General features: G+C 29.0%; 3 protein-coding genes and 1 non-coding gene across 5 annotated transcripts; 1 reads left to right on the top strand and 3 right to left on the bottom strand.

Annotated features, from left to right (window-relative positions):
• Nucleotides 1–215: 215 nt before the first annotated feature.
• On the bottom strand, nucleotides 216–9,682 carry LOC123293260 (nose resistant to fluoxetine protein 6-like). Of its 2 annotated transcripts, none has more exons than XM_044874021.1 (13): nucleotides 9,430–9,682; nucleotides 7,752–7,948; nucleotides 7,244–7,446; nucleotides 7,106–7,182; nucleotides 6,508–6,704; nucleotides 6,253–6,413; nucleotides 5,787–5,955; nucleotides 4,094–4,281; nucleotides 3,574–3,709; nucleotides 2,481–2,670; nucleotides 1,266–1,408; nucleotides 894–1,005; nucleotides 216–349 (listed from the first exon to the last, which is right to left on the bottom strand). In XM_044874021.1, the coding sequence occupies exons 1-13, from the start codon at nucleotides 9,644–9,646 to the stop codon at nucleotides 258–260; spliced, it is 2,082 nt and encodes a 693-aa protein (XP_044729956.1). In that variant the 5' UTR covers nucleotides 9,647–9,682; the 3' UTR covers nucleotides 216–257. The 2 variants fall into 2 exon arrangements, with proteins under 2 accessions (XP_044729956.1, XP_044729957.1); XM_044874022.1 differs by having other exon boundaries at nucleotides 7,764–7,948.
• Nucleotides 2,875–2,947, bottom strand: Trnav-aac. Its single transcript has one exon. It is a non-coding gene; the product is annotated as a tRNA-Val (tRNA).
• A 2,601-nt stretch (nucleotides 9,683–12,283) lies between the features above and the next one.
• Nucleotides 12,284–18,991, top strand: LOC123292865 (probable RNA-binding protein 46). Its single transcript, XM_044873578.1, has 5 exons — nucleotides 12,284–13,042; nucleotides 14,637–14,814; nucleotides 15,534–15,633; nucleotides 16,025–16,325; nucleotides 18,792–18,991. Exons 1-5 carry the CDS (start codon nucleotides 12,284–12,286, stop codon nucleotides 18,879–18,881), a joined length of 1,428 nt encoding a protein of 475 aa, XP_044729513.1. The 3' UTR covers nucleotides 18,882–18,991.
• Nucleotides 18,992–22,045: 3,054 nt separating this feature from the next.
• On the bottom strand, nucleotides 22,046–22,809 carry LOC123293377 (39S ribosomal protein L17, mitochondrial). Its single transcript, XM_044874176.1, has 2 exons — nucleotides 22,505–22,809; nucleotides 22,046–22,445 (listed from the first exon to the last, which is right to left on the bottom strand). Exons 1-2 carry the CDS (start codon nucleotides 22,700–22,702, stop codon nucleotides 22,059–22,061), a joined length of 585 nt encoding a protein of 194 aa, XP_044730111.1. The 5' UTR covers nucleotides 22,703–22,809; the 3' UTR covers nucleotides 22,046–22,058.
• Between the last annotated feature and the right edge of the window lie 853 nt (nucleotides 22,810–23,662).

Genomic DNA, 23,662 nt, shown 5'->3' with positions numbered 1-23,662 from the left:
GACGAGTTATGGTTTTGAGGCATCAGGAATTGCAACAGCATCAGAGACCGGGCTAAATATATCGGTCTTGAACGCGTAAATTTTTCAAATTCAAAGATGTGTGCAGATGTATTTAATATTTCATAAAATATTCGTTGTTTAAAAAACTGTTTAATAACTCAATTACAATCAATATAATATTAAAATTACTTTCCATAATTTTAAAATAAAATTAATCAGATCTTTAAAAAATTTAATAAAAAAAATAATATATTGTTTTAGCACCTAGTTGATATTATACCGTTACTCCTAAAACTATCTTTAAAACCATTTGCTAATGGAATTACCGGCTTTGAACGTGATTTAGGTTCTGAAACAAAACAAAAAATTTGTTTAAATACATTACAACTAATTATTCATAATTTTCCTGCCTATTTATAATTAAAATCAATTTACGGGTATTTAAGGAAATATTTTGTTAATTTCTCTTTTTTCACACACGACGTTTCAATAATAAATAAATTTTATTCAAGTGCTACAAATAAAAAAAATTTTTTGTTATACACTAATATTTCAAAATGGACAAACAAAAAATTTAAATAATTAATTGTAATTAATTTATTGGTCTGTAAAACTTTTTGTTTGTCTATTTTGAAATGTTAATGTATGAAACAACTTTTATTTGTAGCACTTGGAAAAAAATTCAATTAGTATTGAAGTACCATGAGCGAAAAAGAAAATAAAACATTAATAAAGTATTTCCCTAAATACCCGTAAATTGTAGTTTCCAATAGCAAACACCTTATAAAGAGCTTATTTTATTGAATTGTAGCCTCCATTAACCATTATCGATTATCTGGCATAAGCTCCTGTAAATTGCAAGTTATAATAGTTTACATATTAAAAATACTTACTTAATCCTCGAAACAGATAACCCTCAATAACTCCAAAAGGCATTTCAAAAGAAAAACTCCATATTGCTCCAACTATCGTTGTAAATATTAAATCGCCACAATATTCATAATACTGCAATGAAGATAAACCAAATTTATTTTACTGAAGGACCGCGCTCAATTGAATAGGAAAGTAGCTTTCTGTGAAACTTTCTAAGCACATAAAAACTCATATATGTGCGAACATGTGAATATATTTTTGTTTTCTATAAAGTTTCACACAATGCCGTTTTCCTATCCAATCGCGAGCGAGATTCTTTCAATCATCCTGCTTTTTTACTTTGAAATTATTAAAAAAGGCAAAAAAAATACAGTAAATATAAAATTACTTACAGTATTCATGTTATTAAAATATTGGACAGTTTTAACCGAGCCATTTCGATACACCAGTATTGAATAATGGACAATGTACATGCAATATGTTAATTTTGCTAATACTTGAAAGATTGGTCGAGTTAATAACCAATTGATTGGACCTAAAATTTGGATACAAAAATTAACTAGTAACTAGTAAGTAAAAAGAATTGAAAATAATAATTCAAATTAAATAAAAAACTCTTAAAATCTGGATTTTTTTTCTGTATATATTGTTTGTATTGTAAAGGCAGGGTCGGGTTTAAGGGGGGGGGGTAATTGGGGCTGAAGCCTTAGGACCTCACAAGAGTTTGTCAGACCTCTACGTACTCAGCAAGAAAATAATTTACTTCGGGAGCTGGTTTTTACAGAAATCATTAACGATTTTTCGTTAGCTCGCAAAATTCCATTTGCCTAACAATATAATTTAATTGGATTTATTTCTTGTATTTTACAACGATAACCACATATTTTTGTTGAAAGGATTGTGTTTGTCTTACAAAAAATAATTGAAACACTATAAAAATGAAAATTATTTATCTTGATTAATTTTTGACCTTTTTTAGTTTTTGTCGATTTAAACCCGGAAGGACTGGTTTTCACCAAAGATTGTTAATTCATTTTTAAAGAAGGCTGAATTTTATGCAATTTGAGGCCAGAACGATTTTTAAAGGATCGGTAGAATAGGAGATACAGCTTTTCAAAATTTGGCCAATTTTTCAAACTGCACAATTACTCTTCATTCACACATGACATGCTAGACGAAGATGAATTAAACGAAGAATTGCCGGTGCCTGTTTGGAGATTCTTGAAAACCACCTGAAATTTTAAAAGGCGGAGTTTTGGACCAACCAGGTTCTTCAAAGAGGGCAAAGTTTGATTGAAATAATTACATCCTCAAAACTGATGTCAGGTTTTCAGATATTTTTTATCATTAGGCAAAATATTTGGTAAAACCAAAACTGCAGAGTTAAATATAAGAAAACTGAAAATTGTTTATAAATATTAAAACTATGTGTTCGACCATTATAAATATGCTTTTATTCAGATAATTAATGAATCGATGAAAGTTCAATTATTCAAAATAAGTCAAAAATTTTATTGATACTTGAATGAGAAATTGTAGGCACAGGTCGAGGGGCTAGGAGGGAGAAACGAGGGCAGATTTTAAACGATCAAAAATTCACAACTTACCTCCGTAACCAAAACTGCAAGCAAATATTATCCATGATAAAGCAATACTCCAAAATACACGATGCAATGAAGTATAAGTAACATCGATCCATTTTATATATTCATAATTCGGTTGATTTATTGGATACTGAAATAGTATTATTAAAAGCATAACTCCCAGTGATAAAACCCAGCATAAAATATTATATACCTGAAAATTTTAAAATAAAACAAAGAATTATTAATATTTGGGAATATGTATCACATAAATAAAAAAATCGTTATTTCCCCCTCTATATCATGCGGATAAAAATTTTTATGGGTGAAATTGATTTCAAAACATGCATACTGAGAATGAAAAGCTTTATGGTTTCATTTATAGAGCTTGTACTATTTTTATTTGCAAAAAAAAATATGTTTCCGCCCGGGATCGAACCGGGGACCTTCCGCGTGTTAGGCGGATGTGATAACCACTACACCACGGAAACTATATGCTACAAAAATATTAATTTTAAATTGTTGATCTTTCCTATTAAAATATTGGAAAAATTTATTATTTTTTATCTTCAAAATTAGCAAAGCATATTAAATTGACTCAAATTTATATATACAATGGACAGTTTTGCAAGAATCGATTGATATCTGCAGAAATATATGCGAAATGCTATCCAATAGCACCATTTCCTTGAGCAAGAAATGCGTCACGCAATTGTTCGAATTTTTCAATATTTACCAATTTTTATCTGAGAAACCTGACGTGAAAAAATCATAAAAGTAATTTGAATAAATTGCACTTTTAAATTTAACCAATAAACTTGTATAAAAAGTCAGTGTCAACTAATTCAAAAAGTTATGATTGCAGCTGCAAGAGAGCTACATCTTCAATTATTAGAAGAGCAAAAATGTGTTTAGACATTGTAGGAACATTTTGAACCAAAACTTTAATGAATAAAACATTAAACGACTTTACCCAACAATGTCTTCTGTTGGGTTTTGGACAAAAGTATTATATGAGGTACTTTCGACTTAAAATTATTAAATAGGGTCTTAAACTATGGTAGGCCACCAAGTCACGGACACCCTGTATATACGAATTTATTTGTTCGAAACTTACTGGTGGTATTATAACTTTTGTCTTCTTCTTTTCAAACATAATATATCCAAGTGTAAGACCAATTATGTAAGTAGCAGCTCGAGTATGTGACGGGAAATAATAATAATGAAAAAAATCAATCATTCTTTCACCAAGCCTAAAAAGTATGAAAAAATGTCTCCAATTAAAATTTGCTATACACTTTAGATCCTAATTGTTTAAATGCTATAGTTTAGACATATATATTTGAATAGCTAAATGTTGCGTCATTTCTCAAATAAATTGATCACCTTGGAATTTTATAATCCCCTTGGAATAGTCATTCCAAGCTATATTTAATAAATAAGTCAGAGGGAAAATATTTGTTTGAAAGAATATTTGAATAGTTAAATGTGATTTTTTTGGATCCCCTTGGAATAGTTCAGCAATCAGGGAAAATATTTTATACATCGTAAGGGCTAAAGACTTTGAATTGTAGGGGAAACGAACGGCAACCAATTATTAAATAATATAAATTAATAAATAATACAGTAATACTTACATATCTTTATAGGCTGAGCGAATATCGTAGTGAATGGCTACTAGGCAAGGTACAATAATAAATATCACAATAAGGCCACTAAATAAGTAATATGCAATTTTCTTAAAACGATAAACGAACAACATTATAAAAGGTCCGATAAAAAATAATTGAGTATCAGACGACAGGTACCAACTATGTTGTAAACACTAAAAATACAAAAAATCTCATTTAATTAAGTGTATATTATTATTGAGAAACACGGTGAGCTAAATTATTAGGTACAATAATCTAGATTTTTAATTCAAAGATCTCCCAAAATTTACTTCCAGTGCTGTAGTCAAAGGGATTCCGTTAACAAAATTAACGAAATTGTTAATTTTTAAAATTTACAAATTAATGCCACTTTTCATTAGATCAAACCATATGATATACGTTGTATACCCTTCAATACAGCTTGGTGTCGGAATAAACTAGGTAATTGGGCAACTATAAGTCCACCCACGATAACCTGGCACCCCTTATAATCCCACAAAACTATAACGGTAATTACAATGCAGATTTATTATAAACACATGAAAACTTGTAAATAATTAGAAACTAATTAATATTTATTTTGCAAAGTCCACTTTAATTAAAAATAATTGTGACAATTGTTTCGATTATTTTTAATTAAAGTGGACTTTGCAAAATAAATATTAATTAGTTTCTAATTATTTACAAGTTTTAATATGGATTTCCACAAACTAAAGCTCTCATCAATCAATTAAACACATGAAGTTTTAAGGTAGATGTATTCATTTTTTTTTCGTATGAAGGAAGGATCTTTGGATTTGAAAAGAAGAATACGAATTTTGTACAGAAAAATATAGTACATCTGTTACTAAATCATGCTAACTTTTTTAAGTTAATTAAACGATTAATCATGAACCTTAATTTAAGGTCCATATTAAGGAAACTTAAATTAAGGAGACCGAGGGCCTTAATTTAAGCGAAAAATGTTAAATACATAGGAATAAAATGCCAAAACGTACTGGGTATCATTCTGGCATGTATTTAGGAACAAAAGCAATGCCTCTCCGTTTCATCTAATGTATACAAGGTAGGAGTAACGTAGCACAATCTCTTGTAGTTGTTTGAACAAAATAGCATAAAATAAAGGGGCTATAATAGCGCACTTGTAGGGGGGTGGGTATGATCTAAACTGAACTGTATATATATGTATATAATTGTAGTTATGATCCTCTGAAACACCAACGACATCTTAATTTAATGCAACTTGAGGGACGCTTTCGTAACACAGAGATTGTGCTCAATTACCTCTGCCCTCCATAATAAAGAGTGAAGTATCCACAGCATATGGAGGGTAGAGATAAGGAGGACTATCTTAGTGTATCAAAAAGTGTTAATCGAAAAGCAGCAAATAAGGATGGCGCTACTGTAGCAAAAATTTAAGTTTTAAATGAATGAATGGTGCTCAAAGTAATAAGAGAAAAATAAAGATATAAACAAGTTGTGTTAGAGAATGTTAGAGAAGAGTAGCTAAGTTCACTTTAATAACCTTTTGCTACACAAGCGCCATTTTGATCAATTTTAGAACTGTTATTTGATGTTTTCTGTAGGACACTTTTTTAATTTGACCCCTATTTAGGATGGCCCCCCTGGTAGATGGCCTAGCTATAAAGAATATGTACTGTAATTTTAAAATACTTACTATCTTACTAACAGGCCGATAATTTTGTATATATAATAATAAAGCCCACCAGCTCTCTTCACAACCTTTACGTTCATATTTAATACTCGTTGGCCAAAATGGACCAGATCCAACAAATTTTGATAATGTTAGAACAAACAGCAATGCAAAAACAATTGGGGGTGTTAATCTGAAATATACAAAAAATTTAAATGAAATACCACTACAATTTGTTATTGACTGTACGTAAAATGTAGGTTTAATATGAATATTTCAAGAATAATTGAAAGATTCTTGGACTATTTCACAATTTTTTTCCTACGTCAAAACGTGATGTAAATTACGTCAATTTCTGACTCAAATGTACCTACATAAGTGTAAAAAAGCACCAATTTCTTCACGTTATACCATCAATATGACGATATGTGTTAAATCGGATCATTTGTGAACTCTTATAGTAATAATATAAATGAATTTTTATTATTACCTTAAATATCTATGAATATACATCAACAATATATTTACAGGTTTTCCCGCTGATTTTGCTTTCAAAAATAAATACATTGAAAGCATTCCTGCCATTACAAAAAATGAATCTACCGCAACCTGTCCACCAATTGCAAGATAATTGTACCATGTTTCTAAAAACTAATTTTTGAATATAATTATTGCCGTTATTGTCAACATACTAGCATAATTCTGCATTATGATATTATCGTTGATGTAACTTTAAAATATTTACCGTTTCCAAACCAATTTTATTAAAAATTGCAGCATTTTGCGTTTGAAAAAGAAATCGATGTCCTATAACCACCCACATCATGCTAAACCATCGAATTCCATGTAAACAATGAAACTGATCTGGATTTTTATTAATGTGAGCAATGTTCTGTCCATTGGAAATTATTGAAAAAGATAATAACAATGGATGCAACGGCTCTGAAAATAATTACAATTTCTGTAATGTACTGCACTATTTGAAATTAAAAGATCACGACTAAATATCAAGTCAAATAAAAATTTTATCCAAGAATATCGTAGCCAATAACATATATTATCATTATTCATAATTAGTTGGGTTGAGTTAGCACGACTTAATTTCTTTTTTTTTTAGCTCGCATTGTAATATAATAGAAAAAATTAGCCAGGATATTATTGGATAAATATTAATATGCAAAAAATTGATTAGGATATAACTGGTAAAATTATTGGTCAGAATATTAGTGATTGGAACATTGGTTAGGTCCAAGGTATTATTTTCTAAAAATATTATTGAACAGGATACTTTTAGCAGGATATTTTGGACGAAATATTTAGCCCATCATTTAAGAACTAGTTACCTAAATTATAGTAAATTAAATATCCATCATAAATTGTGTTTGTAAGAAGAAGTAAGCCAACCAAAACTAATACTCCACTGTAAACAAACAAATTTATATAATCTCTTCTAGAAAAATCGATTCAAAATTATAACTTACATCATGGCCCAATCACCAGCAGTTAAAGTTGGCATAGTTTCTTTACTTTGACAATTTGACTCTTTAACGGTAAAAGAAAATTTGTCTCCAAGTACATAATTTAAATGATTTTGTACATCTTCAGCTGTGCACACTGCTGGAACACAAATTGCCCATCTGAACTTTATACTGGCAGTGCTTAATGATTGTGTAATTGTTGGAACCTAATTTTTTGATAAACAAATAATTAAATTTTAATGAGGACTTTATTCATCAGAATAAATATAGTTTTTCACCCTGATAAAGCAATATTCCACAGAAGAGTTGTATACAATATTTTTACTTTTGTATGATTTTTATGCTTTGAGGATTTTTTTGTAAAAGAAGAATGAACGTAGTCTCATGTATGCTCATTACTAATCAAATCAAATTATAATATAAATAAATTTTATATTTCAAGCTTTATTTATTTTACCCAAACTTTATATCAAATAGTAAAATAAAAATTACGTCTTCAATTTTAACTTACAACGTCCGTTACCTCAGGATCTTCACTCTTTGTTGACTCATTTTTTGACGCCAATGTCATTGTTGTAAGACAATATTTTCCTTTAATAAGAGTATTATTTACGTTTTCTGAGAACGATAAACATTGATCAAATTGACCCAAATCCACATTATTATACGAGTAGAATCCTTCGATGACCTTACCAGATGCATCAAACACTGTAATGACAATTTTTAATTGTTAGATAAAATATACAGGACCAAAAGAATGGATATGACGAGAAATTGTATTACTGATTTTACGACTGAGTTATTCTAATTAAAAATTCTTGTTTGTCGAGAAGATAAATATGAAGTCTAAACCAACATAATTTTTATACAGAAACTAGAACCAACGAATTTTTTTTCTATCTATCGATTTTAGCCAACTGAAAAAAACTTTTTGATGAACAGCCATAAATGGAAACCAAAAATTAAGTTCACGTATAATGCCATTATATTTCAATATTGTAAATCGGGTTCATACATTTTAAATAATCCAATTTAATCCTCGACGGAGCAGAATAACTAGTACTAAGGTTTTTTTTTAATTACGCTTGATGTAAGAAATAATCAGCCGAATGTTTCAAAATGCGCACATTTGCGCTTAGATATATTGAAAATAGACGAATAGACATATTGATAATAAAAAAAGAGATGGCGAGTTAGAATTTTTATAGGGTGTTCGAGTTAACGAATAAAATAGCTGAATGGATTAAGGAGGGTCCATTCCCCATTTTCAACATTAAAATGTATTTATAAATAGCTAGCAATTACTCGACGCCCGCTTGATTGAAAAATTTCAACTTTAAAAACAAAATTACTATGCCGTCACTTCTCTTGCCCTCACTTATCCTACCTTTTGTTCAATTTCATGGGTTTTATTTTTTTGGTGTGGAATCCTAATTTTTATGAAAATAAAAAACAGCTCATACTACTTGCTAATAATGTAGCTTTTACCATGGCAACGGTTATCATGGCGACAGTTAAACCATAATGAATTCAAATTGTCGGTTTTTCTTACGAACTTTCATCCCTTTCAGTTATTTTTATATATTTTCCGTTCCCGTGAGAACTTCGGGATAAATATTATTGGGCAAAAATTCAAATGTATATGAAGTTCCGACTTGTCATTAACTTAAAATAATTCAAAAAATTTCAAGTCATCGACTACCTTTTGAGTTTTAGGCGGACAAATTTAGCTAGAATTCGAGGAAATGAGGCTTTTTTAAAACACTAAATCGTTTTCCTAATTGGCATCACCTGTTTTTTATTAACAATAAACTGACACCCACACTCCTGATTTTAATGACTTTTTGTTGCCTAAAAATTACCACTTATGCAATAGGTTGTCTTAATTTGCCGAATTTCAGATGTCCTTGATCATATAACCAATAATTCAACAAGTTTTCTTCTAAGCTACAAGCGTTAAATACTTGCACACGTTTTAGATTTATGGTGAGGCGGATAAAATGTCGAGAGAACCATTTAAGACATATTCCAAAATTCTTGTTTCGGCGTATTGTACCATCCCAAAAAATATAAACTATTTGTTTGTTTACATGGTATATAAGACCGGCAATATTTTCTTACCTTTTTAACCAATGTTAAATTAACTCTAGTTATAAATAAATTTAAAATGATACTATAAAAGAACTCACTTTTTAGGGCCCAATTTTGATTATTCATTAGTGCATCATAATAAATTTTACTTTGCTCAACACATTTTTCATTTTCAACAACTTTTGTTTTCGGTGCATACACCGTATAAATAGTTTGTTTTAATAAATTTTCTAATTCACCAGCCGTTTGTACACACTGTATTAAACATATCGTAATAAATATAATATTCACTAAATATATTTTTAAGTGTATCATTTTTGAACTGCACGTGTGTGGATATTTTTCTACCGATATTTCTATCAAACTAACTAAACTGAATTAATGTCTGATTTAATTATAAATAATTAATTTTTGATAATAGCTGATAATAATAACAATGAAACGATACAATACAAAAGTCAAGTGAAATTTCATGTAAAATTTACTCTACCTTTACAAGTTAATGTGAATTGTCTAATAGACGTTGATAAAAAATTGATAAAGGATATTAAAACAAAATTTTTTGAGCGTCTTTAGTTTTCGTTCATTTTATAAACAAAACATAAACCCCAATAATCATATGATTCCATATTTTTTAATTTCTAAGAACACCAAGAAAGTAAACAAAACTTTTGAAAAACTGTACATAAAAGCAATCCAAAAATTCATTTTATACATCTATAGTTGATAATAGTCCAAGAGCTAGTCAAAATTATTCTACTGAGTAAAAAAAGAATGAAAAGAATTTGGCTCTTTGAAATATGTGTCTTGGGGAAAATATTATTATTTTGGCGATTGGATCATATTGTTTTTAGTAAAAAGTGGTAAAGAAATATAGAAATTAGTCATTTTTCAAAATAATCAGATTGGGATGGCTAGAAAATTGGAATAAAACTAATTTTGGGCTTTTTTGCATGGCATACCTGCCTTTTGGCAAATAGAATGGGAAGGCAATAAAAAATTTTTTGAAATTAATTTTGATCTAAGGGGGTTTTTCATGGCATGGCTTAAATTTAAGTGTTGAAGAAAGACTGTCCAATACCAGGAGATGCATATAAATGATGTTAAACTATAGATTAAATTACAGGAAATTTTAAGGGTTAAAAAGTAGCTTTGAATATGAAATGGGAGCTTCATGAAGCATGATTTCAAAAATTTTCCCCACTGTTTTAATAAAAAGGAAAGCTTGGAAAATTTGGAAAATATTTTATTAGGAACTGAAATGTCTGAACAAAATTGAACGAAATCATCAGGAATGGTAAATTTTAGTTTAATTAATTTTTGTACACAGTTTTTATATGTATATTTTTAAAATATACCCACGAAAGCTATGTTATATTGTTACAAAGATTAGTTTAATTGTTGTTATGGAATTTTGCGATTCTCATCTTAAAGCATTCAAAAACAACAGTTGATCGAATATTTTTTTAGAAAAAACAATCTCAACAAATATTTAATGCAAGTTGCCTAAGATATTTTCATGAATATGTTTTATATGCTATTCTAGTTAGATTTTTTTTATTACGATTTCTGAGGGCATTTCAAACATTTTTAATATTTTTTTTATGAACTGTTCTGCTCGACAGTGTGGTGGTTTAACAGCAATTTACGCTTCGAAAGTGAAAAAATTAAATAATTTCCAAGTAAAATAAAAATAAGAAAGATATTGTGTTTTATCAACAATCACATTTTTATACTCTGTATATATGAAATATATCAGTGTATATTAAGTTGAGACCCAAGTTTATAACGCTGGTATAGTTGTTCATAAAATCACCTAATTAGTAAATTTCCGTTTGTCCGTGAATATGATACCTCAAAAACGAAAAAAGATATCATTCTGAAATTTTTATAGCGTGACAAGACGTAACAACAAAGATCAATCAGGTCTTAGATCCGAACAAAAGTTTAAAAATAAAAATGTTTCTTATAAAAAAAAGAAAGTCAGTCATAGGGACTGCCGACGGAAGAGAAAACATAAAACTTTGGAATAACTGGTCTTTGGCCTGGTTGGACCCCTCGACAGTGGAGCTCGCTGCGCTCGCATATAGCTCTAGTACATACCTATGCACAATACCTTAATAATAATAAATAATACCTCAATACTATTCAAATAGCTGTTTTTTATTCTAGATAAATATGGTGAAAGCGCAAATAAGTACATTTGAATAGTAAGATGTAATGTAATATATTATTTAAATGTGTTTCCACCATTCATTTCATGGATTTTAATTTTTTGGTTGCGGAACATCCAAAACATTTTGTAGTAGACCGAATTGTGAATCTAAACCCTCCTCGCATCCTCTTGAACACACACAGAAAATTTCATCAAAATCGGTCCATCCATTTAAGAGGAATTCAATTACAAACACAAATGACGCGAATTCCATGATTTTTGTTCACCCTAAAAAGTGCTCAATATGCCAAAAGAAGAACAAATAATGCAAGTACATGTCTATACAGGATATTTTAACATTTAGCCCGATCAAATGTTTATTTTAACAGAATTTTAATGATAGCATAATTTATAATAATATTGTTAAATTTATTTTTTTCTTAACAATTATTAAAAAGGAATAAAAAAGTAATAATTATAATTTAAAAAAAATTTAGTATTCGGCTGTTAACATTTTGATTTTGCTCCCTGACTATTAAATTGTTAATTACATGCTAATAAAATAAAGGATAAAAAGCCTTTTTTTATAATATGCAACAAAATCAGATAATATAAAATTAGAGTTTATTCTTTGCAATGTGCGTTGTGAAATGGGTATAATCAAAATTTTAAAATTATTTACGAATATCAACCTAATTGATCATTTTGGCGCGGAACATCGGTCATTAATTTTAATAGTTCACGTTATTCTCTTTTATTAATTTTATAATCAATTAGTTATAATTAAATTAATAATTATGGATCAAGTATCGAATAGTACCACATCGAATCAAACTACCATAAAAACAGAGAATGAGATTATTAAATTTTCGAAGAATTCAATACCGGGTCATCGAGATAAGTTTAATAATTTCGAAGTAACCGACAGACTATTAAAATTCTTAGATAAAACTGGGTTTAATCTAATACAATCAAACGGTCAACGACGATATGGACCACCACCAAATTGGGTAGGCCCACCACCAGCTCGTGGTTGTGAAATTTTTATTGGTAAGTTACCACGTGATTGTTTTGAGGATGAACTTGTTCCCGCTTTTGAAAAAGTAGGACCTGTGTATGAAATGCGATTAATGATGGATTTCAATGGAATGAATCGTGGCTATGGATTTGTTAAATATTGTAAACTAGATCATGCAAATCGTGCCGTTATGCTAATGGATGAATATGAAATACGACCAGGAAGAAAGATTGGTGTTTCAAAATCGGTAGATAATTGTCGATTATTTATTGGTAATATTAATTTATATAAAACTGCTGAGGATGTACAAGAAGAGCTAAGTGAATATGTTGAGGGTATTGTACGTGTAATTATGTATCCATCACAGACTGATAAATCTAAAAATCGTGGATTTGTATTTGTTGAATTCGAAACACATCGTTTAGCTGCAATGGCACGTCGTTTATTAAAAGCAGGTGGCGCTACTTTATGGGATCAACGAATTATTGTTGATTGGGCTGAGCCTGAACCGGAAGTTGATCCAAGAATCATGAATAAGGTAAGTATATAGAGTACATCTTAAGCGCAATAATAATGTTATCGGAGTGTCTGTTGCCACTCACCACGGGTATCCGTGGATATACATTTAAAGAAAATTTTTTCTTGTGTGGTCTCACCTTGTGATCTAAGGGTTGGTCATGTCTTTAATGGGACGAAGTTAGCGCGGGTGTACGGATTTTTTGGCTCTTGCGTTCACCCTGTGATCCTTAAAGACACGGATAACAGTGGCGGGTGGCAATAGAAGCACCCTATTGTTATACATAGTTCCAAAAAAGTCAAATTTGTTCGTGTTTTCGGAATAAGGCCTTTCGGAATAGTCTAGGTGAAAAAATTTCAAAAAATTTTATTCTTAGTAGTTGGTACAAAAAGTAATCTTGACCACATTTGTTTAGGCAACTGTTTGCAGGAATATTTGTAAACATTTTATATATCATAAAGAATAACTTTAACTCATTCGGTAAGCAGATGAGTGAAGGGAAACATATATATCCTCACTTTTTTTTGGTCAAAAGTGGAGAATATTGCGAAATATTAAAATAAACTTCATGTGGGTGTAAAAAGAACAAGGAAAGTTAATAGTTAATACGAACTATAATTCTTAAAACCTTAAACAAATTGGCTGGTGGTAATAAGGAAGCTGAGAATTAGATTCGGTAAGGGAGACATAATGAGGCTCAGACTTCCGAAGAAATGTCTAAACTAAATTACAATTAATTAGTTAAAAATTCAACAAAAGTTTTTACTCGTTAAAATACGGTAGTTGCCTGATGTCTAACTTGCCATATTACGTATAAAAATGTAAAACTAGACTTGATACCATGACAAAATTTGAATTAAAATTAATTAAAAAACCACGAATTATAGATAATAATAGCAACGGTACGTTCTGAATTCTTGTGCAGTCAATGGTTTTATTATTGTGTACAAGCATCGGTACGTCATGAATTCTTGCGCAGCCTGTGGCAGAAAAGGTAACTATGATCTGGGATTGTAATTGTGTACATGAATATCATGGTAAAGTCTATGCTGTTCGGACTCCTTGTATTTATACTTCGTGAAACAAACGAAGAAGTTATAAGAATTCGAAGATTTTTGGCCATCTACTTTAGCAAAACTAAGTTTTATATGTATCTTTATGGTGATATCGGACAACGACGTCACCAACCTATATCTTCCTCTTTGTTTAATTAGAAATTTTAAATGTTCATGTTTTGCGAACTTCTATAGATTTTCAAAAACCAACTTCCCTTTTCTGCCCGTGAATTTCTCGAAATTATCAAAACATCTTCCCAATTTATCTACTTTAGAGAGATTTATTTAGTGGAACTCCATTGTTATTTAAAATTTTACAATTTTACATTGTCTAATTTTTATTTTACAATAACAAGTGGCATGTTTCGGTGTGTTATAATTTTCAAACTGATAAATTTGAAAATTATCTAACACACCGAAACATGTCACATTTTGTTGTGAAATTAAATGTCGATATCTATATAAACTCTTCTGTGTATAAAATATAAAGATTTCATAATGCATTTATAGGTATCTAACCTAATAAAAAAATGGTAAAATGTAATATATATTTTTTTTAGATACAAAAATTGTATGTCCGAAATCTGCATCCAAATGTCACTGAAGAAGCATTACGCAAACTAATTGAAACATTAACATGCCCATCGAATGTTTTGAAAGTAAAAAAATTAAAAGATTATGCATTTATTCATTTCAAAACTCGAACTTCGGCTGAAACTGTACTCAATAAGCTACAAGGTAATTAGATTGATTTAAACAAACTATAATTTTTAAATAATAATGAGTTTGTCAAGTCTAAAATACATAATACATTAACTGATTAAGAACTTTTAAATTGATTAAAAACTTTATTAGACAGGCGTCATTGTATTTAGATTTTTGCATATTAAGACATCGAAAAATTACCTCTATACAAAGGGTAAAAAAAAGTAGCATACTTTTAAACCGAGTCAATTTAACCGGACCATATTGTTTAAATAAAGGGGTAGGTAACACCTTTAAAAAGCAATAGATCCAGTTAGATTCGCATTTTACACCTTATATATGAAATATTTCAGAATATAATAAGTTTACTCCCAAGTTAGTAACGCTTAAAAATATTGATGTTATAAACAAAATTTTGGTATAGATGTTCATAAAATCAACTAATTAGTCCATTTTCGTATGTCCGCCTGTCCGTCCGTGAGCGCGATATCTCGAAAACTTTGTAAAATATGTGTTTCGTTAAAAAAAATCAAGTACATTTTTATTTAACCATGAAAACGAATTTCGGAGGTCAAAGCGTCCATGTGATACTTTGTAATATTAGCAAAAATTTTTATACAAGTAACACTTTTCGATATGTTAATATTCTGATGAGTGGCTTAGCTGTATTTAAACTTTTGGGACACTCCATATATTTTTTAATTTCGAAATAAATTAATTTTTAGAATATACATTACACGATGATTTTTTAGAATATACGTTATATGGACATAAAATTGAAGTTACATGGGCCCGACCACCAATGTATTCGAAGACAAGGGTTTCGTTACCACAAAAAATGGCTTTGTGTTTGTAAGTAATTTTATTTTCGTTATTAAGATAGTATATAGTAATTAGTTTTTTTATAATATAGTAATATATAATGGAAATTACATATCCTCGTTAGATTGTAGCACTGAATTAATCACCTGATTTACAGTATTTTAAACTAAAAGCTAATACAGAAGTCAGTTTTTAAGATTGTCTAATCCAAGAATTACCTACAGTTGTTCTTTTTAAGTGGATATCCTAATGCGGTTTCATCCATATTGCAGAGTAGAGCCCATTTTTTGAGTATATTTAATTTTTTCTTTAAATATTTTTCAAAACGCACTATTTTTCCGAAGGCTTAGAGTAGAATATTACCCTAACTACTTCATTTTTATAAACACGGAATGCATCATAAAATTTCTATCATTTATAGATCATTACCTCCGAGACTACGTAACGCAAGTCGCTGTGAGCAAATGGATGTACCAGCGATAACACCGATGTTACCAGCCGTACCATCTTACTATTGTCACAGACCGCCACAGGGTACACCACAATATGTGTGTTCATTTTCATCAAATACCGGTGGATCACCCTATTCTATCTCACCAACAAATTCTTCAAACCCCCCTCCCATATATGATAATCAATCATCACAAACACGATATTTAACGGAACAAATGCAAAGTTTATATCTTTCTACAACCCCACCTACCATTGAACAGCCAATGATGGTAAGTTATTTTCTAATTTTAGTCATTTTTTTCCCAAATATGGATTGTGTTAGCATTGTGTTAAATGTCGAAAGGGTATAAATCCGTCTCATGACCCACAAAAACACAATTATTGTGATAATATTTCAAAATCACCCTAATACTAAAATTAATTAATTTTCGATTGCAATTTAGTCATCATCAGTATGAATTAGCTTTAATCGTAATTGTTCTCAAGATATATGTTAATCGTAATTGGTGACTATTTCACGGATTCAAAATCAATTTTAAAAAATGAAAGGCGGATGAATTTTTAGTACAAAAATAATTTTAAATTTAAACTAAACACCTGGAATTCAAATTGACGTTATATTCTTGAGTGTTTTGCATTACTCACTTTAAGGGAAATTTTATTGTATAATGTATGTATATAACTCCGTGAAAATAGCACCCCCAAATGCGAATTTTCATATAACTTTGATTTGATTTGTTTGCTCATCAAATATTCACCCAAAATTTTCGATTTTATTCCCGTTAAAATAAAATTATGACAAAAATAAGATTTTATTCTAAAATGAAATATTTTTCTTCACAAAAATTTATTAAAACAGTAATAATACACAGAGTAAATTGAACAACGTTTCCGCTTGTATAATTCACTTCTGGGTTAGACTAAATATTCGTCAAAAAGTAATAAGTTAGACTAAGCCTAAATCAATACTGAAAATTTTAGGGGGGAGGGGGGTGTTGCCTGATTATTTAAATAAATAAATGACTTCAAAAGTAGGCATATTTAATATTGGTTTTATGGTAAAACGGTAGATGGATGATATGTTATCATAAATTTGTCCAAAACTAGTCGGTGGAAATTAAAAAAAAAAAAAAAAAACTATTTAAATTAAAGTTAAAACCTTAATAAATTATTGAAAACAAAAACAAAAAAACCCTTGTGCCCGACTAATTAAGGATGTATGAGCAGGACAGTGGGGACACAAATTTAAAAAAAGCATATATTTTCAATTTTGATGGTGAATTATGTTATAACTTGATAATATAAGACGAAATTTTTTTAATTATTTAGCTTTCGATATTTCGAAAACCAAAACAGATATCGAAAAATGTTATCCTTATTTTTCGTCCACATTCATGAAGTTATAACAAAATTTATCATCAAATTTGAAAAGAAGGTACAAATAATTTCAATCCTAAATTATAGCAGCTAATAGAGGAGGAGTTCTTCCTAAAAAAATTTTTACATCTTTTGGAGTTTAAAACTACATTTTTGGAATTTTTCATGCAAAAATATTTTTAGTGACATGTGGTTAGAAATACTTTAATTTTTATTTTAGTGGATTATTTGTACATTCGATATTTATTTGTTGTTTTTTGTAAGAAAATACGCAATATAAATTGGAAAGGCGAACAAAAATTTTGTGTGGACGCAAACCGTTGCCTATAACGAATGGCATTTGCACTTTATGAAAATTCGCTTTTGGGGGTGATGAAGTAAATTTTAATTTCCTCGTAATTAAAATTTGAAAGGTAAACAAATAAAAATGTTTGGTGGACAAATCGTTTTCAAACGAATGACATATGCATTTTATAAAAATTTTTAATTGGTCCATAACTTTCAATTAGATTCTGGTCAAACGAAAATTGAAAATGCACATCAGGGGGTTCTATTTTCAGGGAGCTGACTAGTTACTACTTTATGATTTGAAAATTGCTTATTTATAATTAAAAATTGTATTAGATTACATGCAATAGAGATTAAGATAAGTGAAATCATTACAGATACAAAAAGTTAATCAATACTTAAAACAATGTTTAGATAAAAATACTATACACATATTTTTTTAGCGATGTAAACATCGTTATTAAATTATGACTTCATTATTGATAAAAATGGCGCTTATAGATCCATTTTTGGTACAAATAGACTGCAAGTCCATAATTAATTATTTGGCCCGCTCGAAAATTAAATTATTTAAGTATCGCTGTCTAATAACAATTCCCCGCCCCCTTTCAACAAAATGGAATTAAGTATTGAGAATTAAATGTTTTATGTTCAAATCAACTTGAAACACGAATTTTGATTTTTTTTCCCGGTTCATTATGGTGACATTTATTAAATCGCACCCTTTAAATTAAAACCTTCAATCATCCACTCTGATGATTGGCCAAGAGGCGAATGTCCCTCTGAATAAACATCTTCCGGGCTACAGATCAAGTTTCCAGTTGAAAAATATGACATCCTGATAAAAAAAATTCTAAAAAAAAATTTTTTATCGGTGTGTAAAAAAAAGGCATCGAATTCGTCATTGTTTTTAAATAAAAATGAAATTTCCCACACTTATAATAGAAAATATTATATTTTTTTAGGGGGGGGGGGGTAGACTTTTAAGAAATTGTCCAAATAATTTGTAATTTTATATATTTTTGTTACTTAAATTTTAAACAGAATTTAATGAAAATTTGTTTCCACAGCCAATGGCATATGGTACACCAATACATATGCCTCCTCCACAAGTTCCAATGTACTATCAATATTACGACCGAGCACCCGCCATAATGTAAAAAAAATTTCCGAATAAGATGATTTTTAATTTACTAATCAAATCAGGTAATTCTAAATCTATGGATAAATTATTTAATTTTGAATGTAAATCTTATCAAATATTAAGTGAAGACGGTATTAGAAAGGTGATTAATTTTTTTTTCTTCTGAATTTGTTTACAAACTCTTAACTATGTTAATCAGTTATTTATTATTTAATCAATTATGAATTCCATAGCTTAGATATTTGAAAAAAGAGAGTATTTTAATTCATTTTTAAAAATGTATTTTCAATAGAAGAAACTATTTTTTTTATACGTAAACTAAACTAGTCTAATATTTATTTCAGTTATCGAATGCTAATTAGAGTTATTTTTTTATTTTTTACTTCTCGCTACTTTTTTTTTTATTGAATTAAAAAAGATGTTACAAATTAAAGAAAATGAAATAAACCGCTTCCTTTTTGTTAAAACCTGATAGAATGTGTTTCTTAGTTGTCAAATATCATTAATAAACCATGAGCTATTTCTGCAAATGTTTCTATTTGTTAAACAATAAATTGTTAATTCAATGAAATGGTCAATGTTATTATTTTTTCTTCTAGTCGGCTCTAATTTTAAGACACATTAGTTTTTGATAATTTTTTTTATGAATTAACCATTTCTATTGTTTATTTTTTAGAATGTGATTATTATTTTAAATTTTTAAGAACTTAGAAATTTCAAAAATATTTTAAACATAGGACAACATTTTGGAAGCACTTTTATACTAATATACTGACGCTTTCAAAAAATGATGAAATTAAATATTATGCAACCTGATCAAGCATAAAAATTAATTCAATCAAATCAAAGGATTTATACTAAGCTCATCGTAAGAAAAACATTTTTAACCAATTAATTTTAACTAAACTTTCTAAGATTCTCTTGCAAATTTTAGAAAGAGGGGCAGTTTTCAAACAAATTTTTTCGTAAATATAACGTAAAAAACAATTTTTTTAAACCCAATTTTACGTATGAAGTTTCTTTCTCAATAATTTTATGTGAACCATTAAATAATAATATAATTGACGCATTTTGACTGGATTAGTATGATATTTTATTTTTTGTTATATCAAATAAAAAACAGAAAGCGAAGATTCTATATTTGTTAAAATTTCTAAAAAAAGACGAATTTGTGTTTTTACATATAATAATTCGTGTAGCTAAGCCCACTAGCTATATACTTTGAGTTTAGTATAGTTATCTCTTTTCGTAAATTGTAGTCATATTATCTGAATTGTAAAAATTTTCATGTCAACATATTATTTAATTTTCAAATGAAAACTGAGTAATTTTCAAATTAAAAAAATTATTTATTTGCTTGTACTTAACGAATTATATTGTTTATAATCCTTGTTCCTTTAATAGTATAAAATTCCACGGTGTGATTATTACGTCTTTACGTCCATCTGTTCTTTGTACAAAATGCAATTTTATAGATAACATTCGTAAAAGAAATTGTTTCTACTGTGCTACCTATCAAAAAGTTTGCAAAAAAGAACTATATTTAAATCTGTAAAATGCATAGGTATGGCTAATCGTTGCTACCAAATGTGACGTACTACTTTAGCGGTCAATGTCGCTTTAGAAAGCTCTTTCGTTTTCAAATTATTAAAAAATTTAGAACCTCTTGCTTTTTACAATCACTTAAAAAAATTATGAATTTATTGCTCGTTTTGCATCCTAAATCCAATCAACCTTTCATTTATTTAAGAAATTCACATGTGTTTTCTTATTTTTTCATGATAGACTAAAAATTTTGTTTTATAAAATAAACGAACGCAGTAATCACAGTGTCGTATTTTGTACCGTAATTACAATATTGTGACTTATATCAAGATTGACTACTATGTTTTAATATATTTGATTTCAAAGTTAGTGTGAAAATTCGATTTTAGTAATCCTCTCTGATGACATCATTTTGTTTTTGAGGGCTACTCAAATTCCTACTAGTAAAAGGCCTAGTAGTTTAGATAATTAATAAATTTTCAATTTTTATTAGATTTAAAAATTATTTAAAAAAATTATGCAATAGCTTGTTATATGTTCTGAAAGCATGACAAGTGTTTCAAAAAAATTTCATTCGTTTTTTATGCCAGGGAGGTTTTTCTATGATCAAATTTGTAATTAATTCAGGGTTAATTTTGGTTTGACTGTATCTTGACTTATGTGCTTTATATATTTTTATGTTATCAATATTTTAATTTATTTTATAATATTATATACTTTTTTGTACGAATGATAATGCATTAATCAGTTAAATTATGTAGTAATTTTCCAATAAATATTTAATTAATTGGCAATTACAAAGCTTAAATTTTTTTCTATTTTATAAATCCTCTAATCCATATCCACATTTCCATACTAACATTTTAAAGCCAAAAGTATTTTACTTTTTGCTATCTCACCATGGCTAAACTCCTAAACCCAAAACTTGCATTTTGTGGACGAGCTTATGTATTAAAATCGGTTTCGCGGGAAATTAGTAATAAAACATGTAATTTTAAAATCATATATATGCAATCGTTATTACATGCAAGTTGATACTTGCCAGTAATTAAAACGATTATTGTCTTGCTCTTATCTTTAAAATGGTTGCGTCCAGCCTAATTATTCTATGGTTCAGCCGACTGGGTATAAAAATAGTACTGGTACCTCATGTGTCGAAAAGGTAGATAAGGTAGTAATTTTTTGATTTTTTTGTGAACGCTCGCATCAACGAAACGCAACCATTGCTTTATCAATTATTAATAAGTTTCAAATCAGCCGATTGAGCTCCATTTGGGCGATAGAATGCCCTCATTGGCATTGGAAAGTAAAATGTTGACCAACCCTCGCGAAAGGCTTGCGAATTTAGCTTTATATATGAATCCTGAAACAGAGTAGCCTTATCTACAAGAATGAATAGTTATAGCTCCGGATCGTCAAACTTTTAAATCGAAAACAGTTTTTTTAAATTTTGTATGAATTTTATGTTATTATGTGTGAATAAGAGCTTATTACTATTAGGATGTATTTAGCCAACGGGCGCCAAATGTAAGATAATCCTGTGCTGAATGAAATCAAAAGGGTAATAAATATGAATAATTTCGTTTTATTTTATAATATACAATAAAAATGTTAATTCTAAAATAATTCTACAAATAAAATAACGTCTTTAGATTTGTGGAGCAGTTTCACTTTTTTCACTATTATCCGACAAATCGGTTATATCATTAGCAATAGACGCATATTTTTCTTTCCTATATTCTTTTCGTGCTTCATCCAACAATATATTATGTAATAAATTACGATTTGTACTTAAATCAGAGACTAACGGTGGGAACGGATTACCACGTAATTCTAAAATAGCTTTTTTATGATACATTCCTGGATATTCTCTAGGTGCTCTATACATTCGTGTATACGAGTGTGAAGACTTCTCAAATCGTGGTACTAACACTTTAAATAATTTATGTACAAGTTGTTTTTCCAGCATCCAAAAGTCAGCTGTTTCCATTGTAGTAGCATGTGTATCTCCATGACGAATTGCTTCTGATATCAACTACAAAAAATACGTTATATTGTTTGAGGACTGAATAAATATTTTGATTCAATATTTACCCGTTCAGTATAAAGCCTAGCTTCGTCAGCTTTGTTGTAATTTAGTTCAATTCGTTCATGTTTGACTAATGCTGTTACAACTTTCCTTAACTTTAGGAGACGACCTTCTGGACCTGCCGGATTCTTTAATTTACGTAATCTTGTTGGTTCTTTTATTCTTAATTTTGATATAAGCCTTGACACATCTGCTTGATTCATGATTATTTTTAAAAATCACCAGGCTATTCTTGCACTTTTTTCATCTGTAATGAATTTAACCTAAAAATTATAACGTGAGCGTTATTTTGACGTATGTTGGGTACGTTCCACTTGGTTGCCAATAATAATTAGTGATGTAACGACGATCCGTAAGAATTTCAAAAAATAATAGTCAAAATCAATTAATTTTGAGCGTAATAAATATTCGAATTTATTTGGTAAAACGAAGTTTTTATTATATAGTTGATTTATAGAGGCCCATAAAATGAAACAACAACAAACATATATGCATTTTAATATAATGAGTAGGCTATTTTTCCATGCACCTCAATATATCATAAGGTGACCAAAGAGCATAAGGTAGAGGAGAAGGATCTCATTACTGGCAATGTTAAAAAAATGTATTCGAGCTTCAACGCCTCTAGTGATTGCGTCCAGTCATAAGCGATCTTCATCTACATAATTTGGTTAACTTATGGGTTATGAGCCCAGCACCTTTCCACTGTACCACTCTGCTCTGTGTAACAATATCGGAATAACATGTACTGATTCTGTTGTAAATACAGTAGTATTTACAGGACGCAAATATCAGATGGCATTCGTGCCTGTAAACGTGACCTCTTCTCTAACTTATAATCTTTGAAGGTGATGACAGTGGAAAATGTTTCATACAAAAGTTGTTACAATACAGAGAGGAAACTCATTTTTTGGTTATATTTATAATGATTTGAAAATCAAAGGCTAGAATTAATTGAATTTTTAAAATGGTAACCAATATTATTTATCCTGAAACCGGAAAAAAGTTGAACATTTTATTTTTGGAAATGTTGTCTTTTGTATGTAGAAATCATGTTACGATCAAAATAGTTAAGCTTGTCATATAATAGAGGTCTGGGCAGCCTCATATACCTTGAAGTAAGAGAGAAAGACAGAAGATTAGCTCTCTTATGTATTAGAAAC

This window comes from Chrysoperla carnea, chromosome 2 (assembly GCF_905475395.1).
Source record: "Chrysoperla carnea chromosome 2, inChrCarn1.1, whole genome shotgun sequence".
NCBI lineage: Eukaryota > Metazoa > Arthropoda > Insecta > Neuroptera > Chrysopidae > Chrysoperla > Chrysoperla carnea.
The sequence above is the reverse complement of the archived record's forward strand: the minus strand, read 5'-3'. Positions and strand labels throughout refer to the sequence as shown.

Coding starts and splice junctions, on each gene's coding strand:
- LOC123293260 (XM_044874021.1), bottom strand. CDS start 9,646: ATGATACACTTAAAAATATATTTAGTGAATATTATATTTATTACGATA. Junction 6,705..7,105: donor TTTAATTTACTATAATTTAG/GTAACTAGTTCT, acceptor AATTATTTTCAG/AGCCGTTGCATCCATTGTTA. Junction 1,409..2,480: donor TTGCAGTTTTGGTTACGGAG/GTAAGTTGTGAA, acceptor TCCAAATTTTAG/GTCCAATCAATTGGTTATTA.
- LOC123292865 (XM_044873578.1), top strand. CDS start 12,284: ATGGATCAAGTATCGAATAGTACCACATCGAATCAAACTACCATAAAA. Junction 13,043..14,636: donor ATCCAAGAATCATGAATAAG/GTAAGTATATAG, acceptor TATTTTTTTTAG/ATACAAAAATTGTATGTCCG. Junction 14,815..15,533: donor TGTACTCAATAAGCTACAAG/GTAATTAGATTG, acceptor ATGATTTTTTAG/AATATACGTTATATGGACAT.
- LOC123293377 (XM_044874176.1), bottom strand. CDS start 22,702: ATGAATCAAGCAGATGTGTCAAGGCTTATATCAAAATTAAGAATAAAA. Junction 22,446..22,504: donor CTAGGCTTTATACTGAACGG/GTAAATATTGAA, acceptor TATTTTTTGTAG/TTGATATCAGAAGCAATTCG.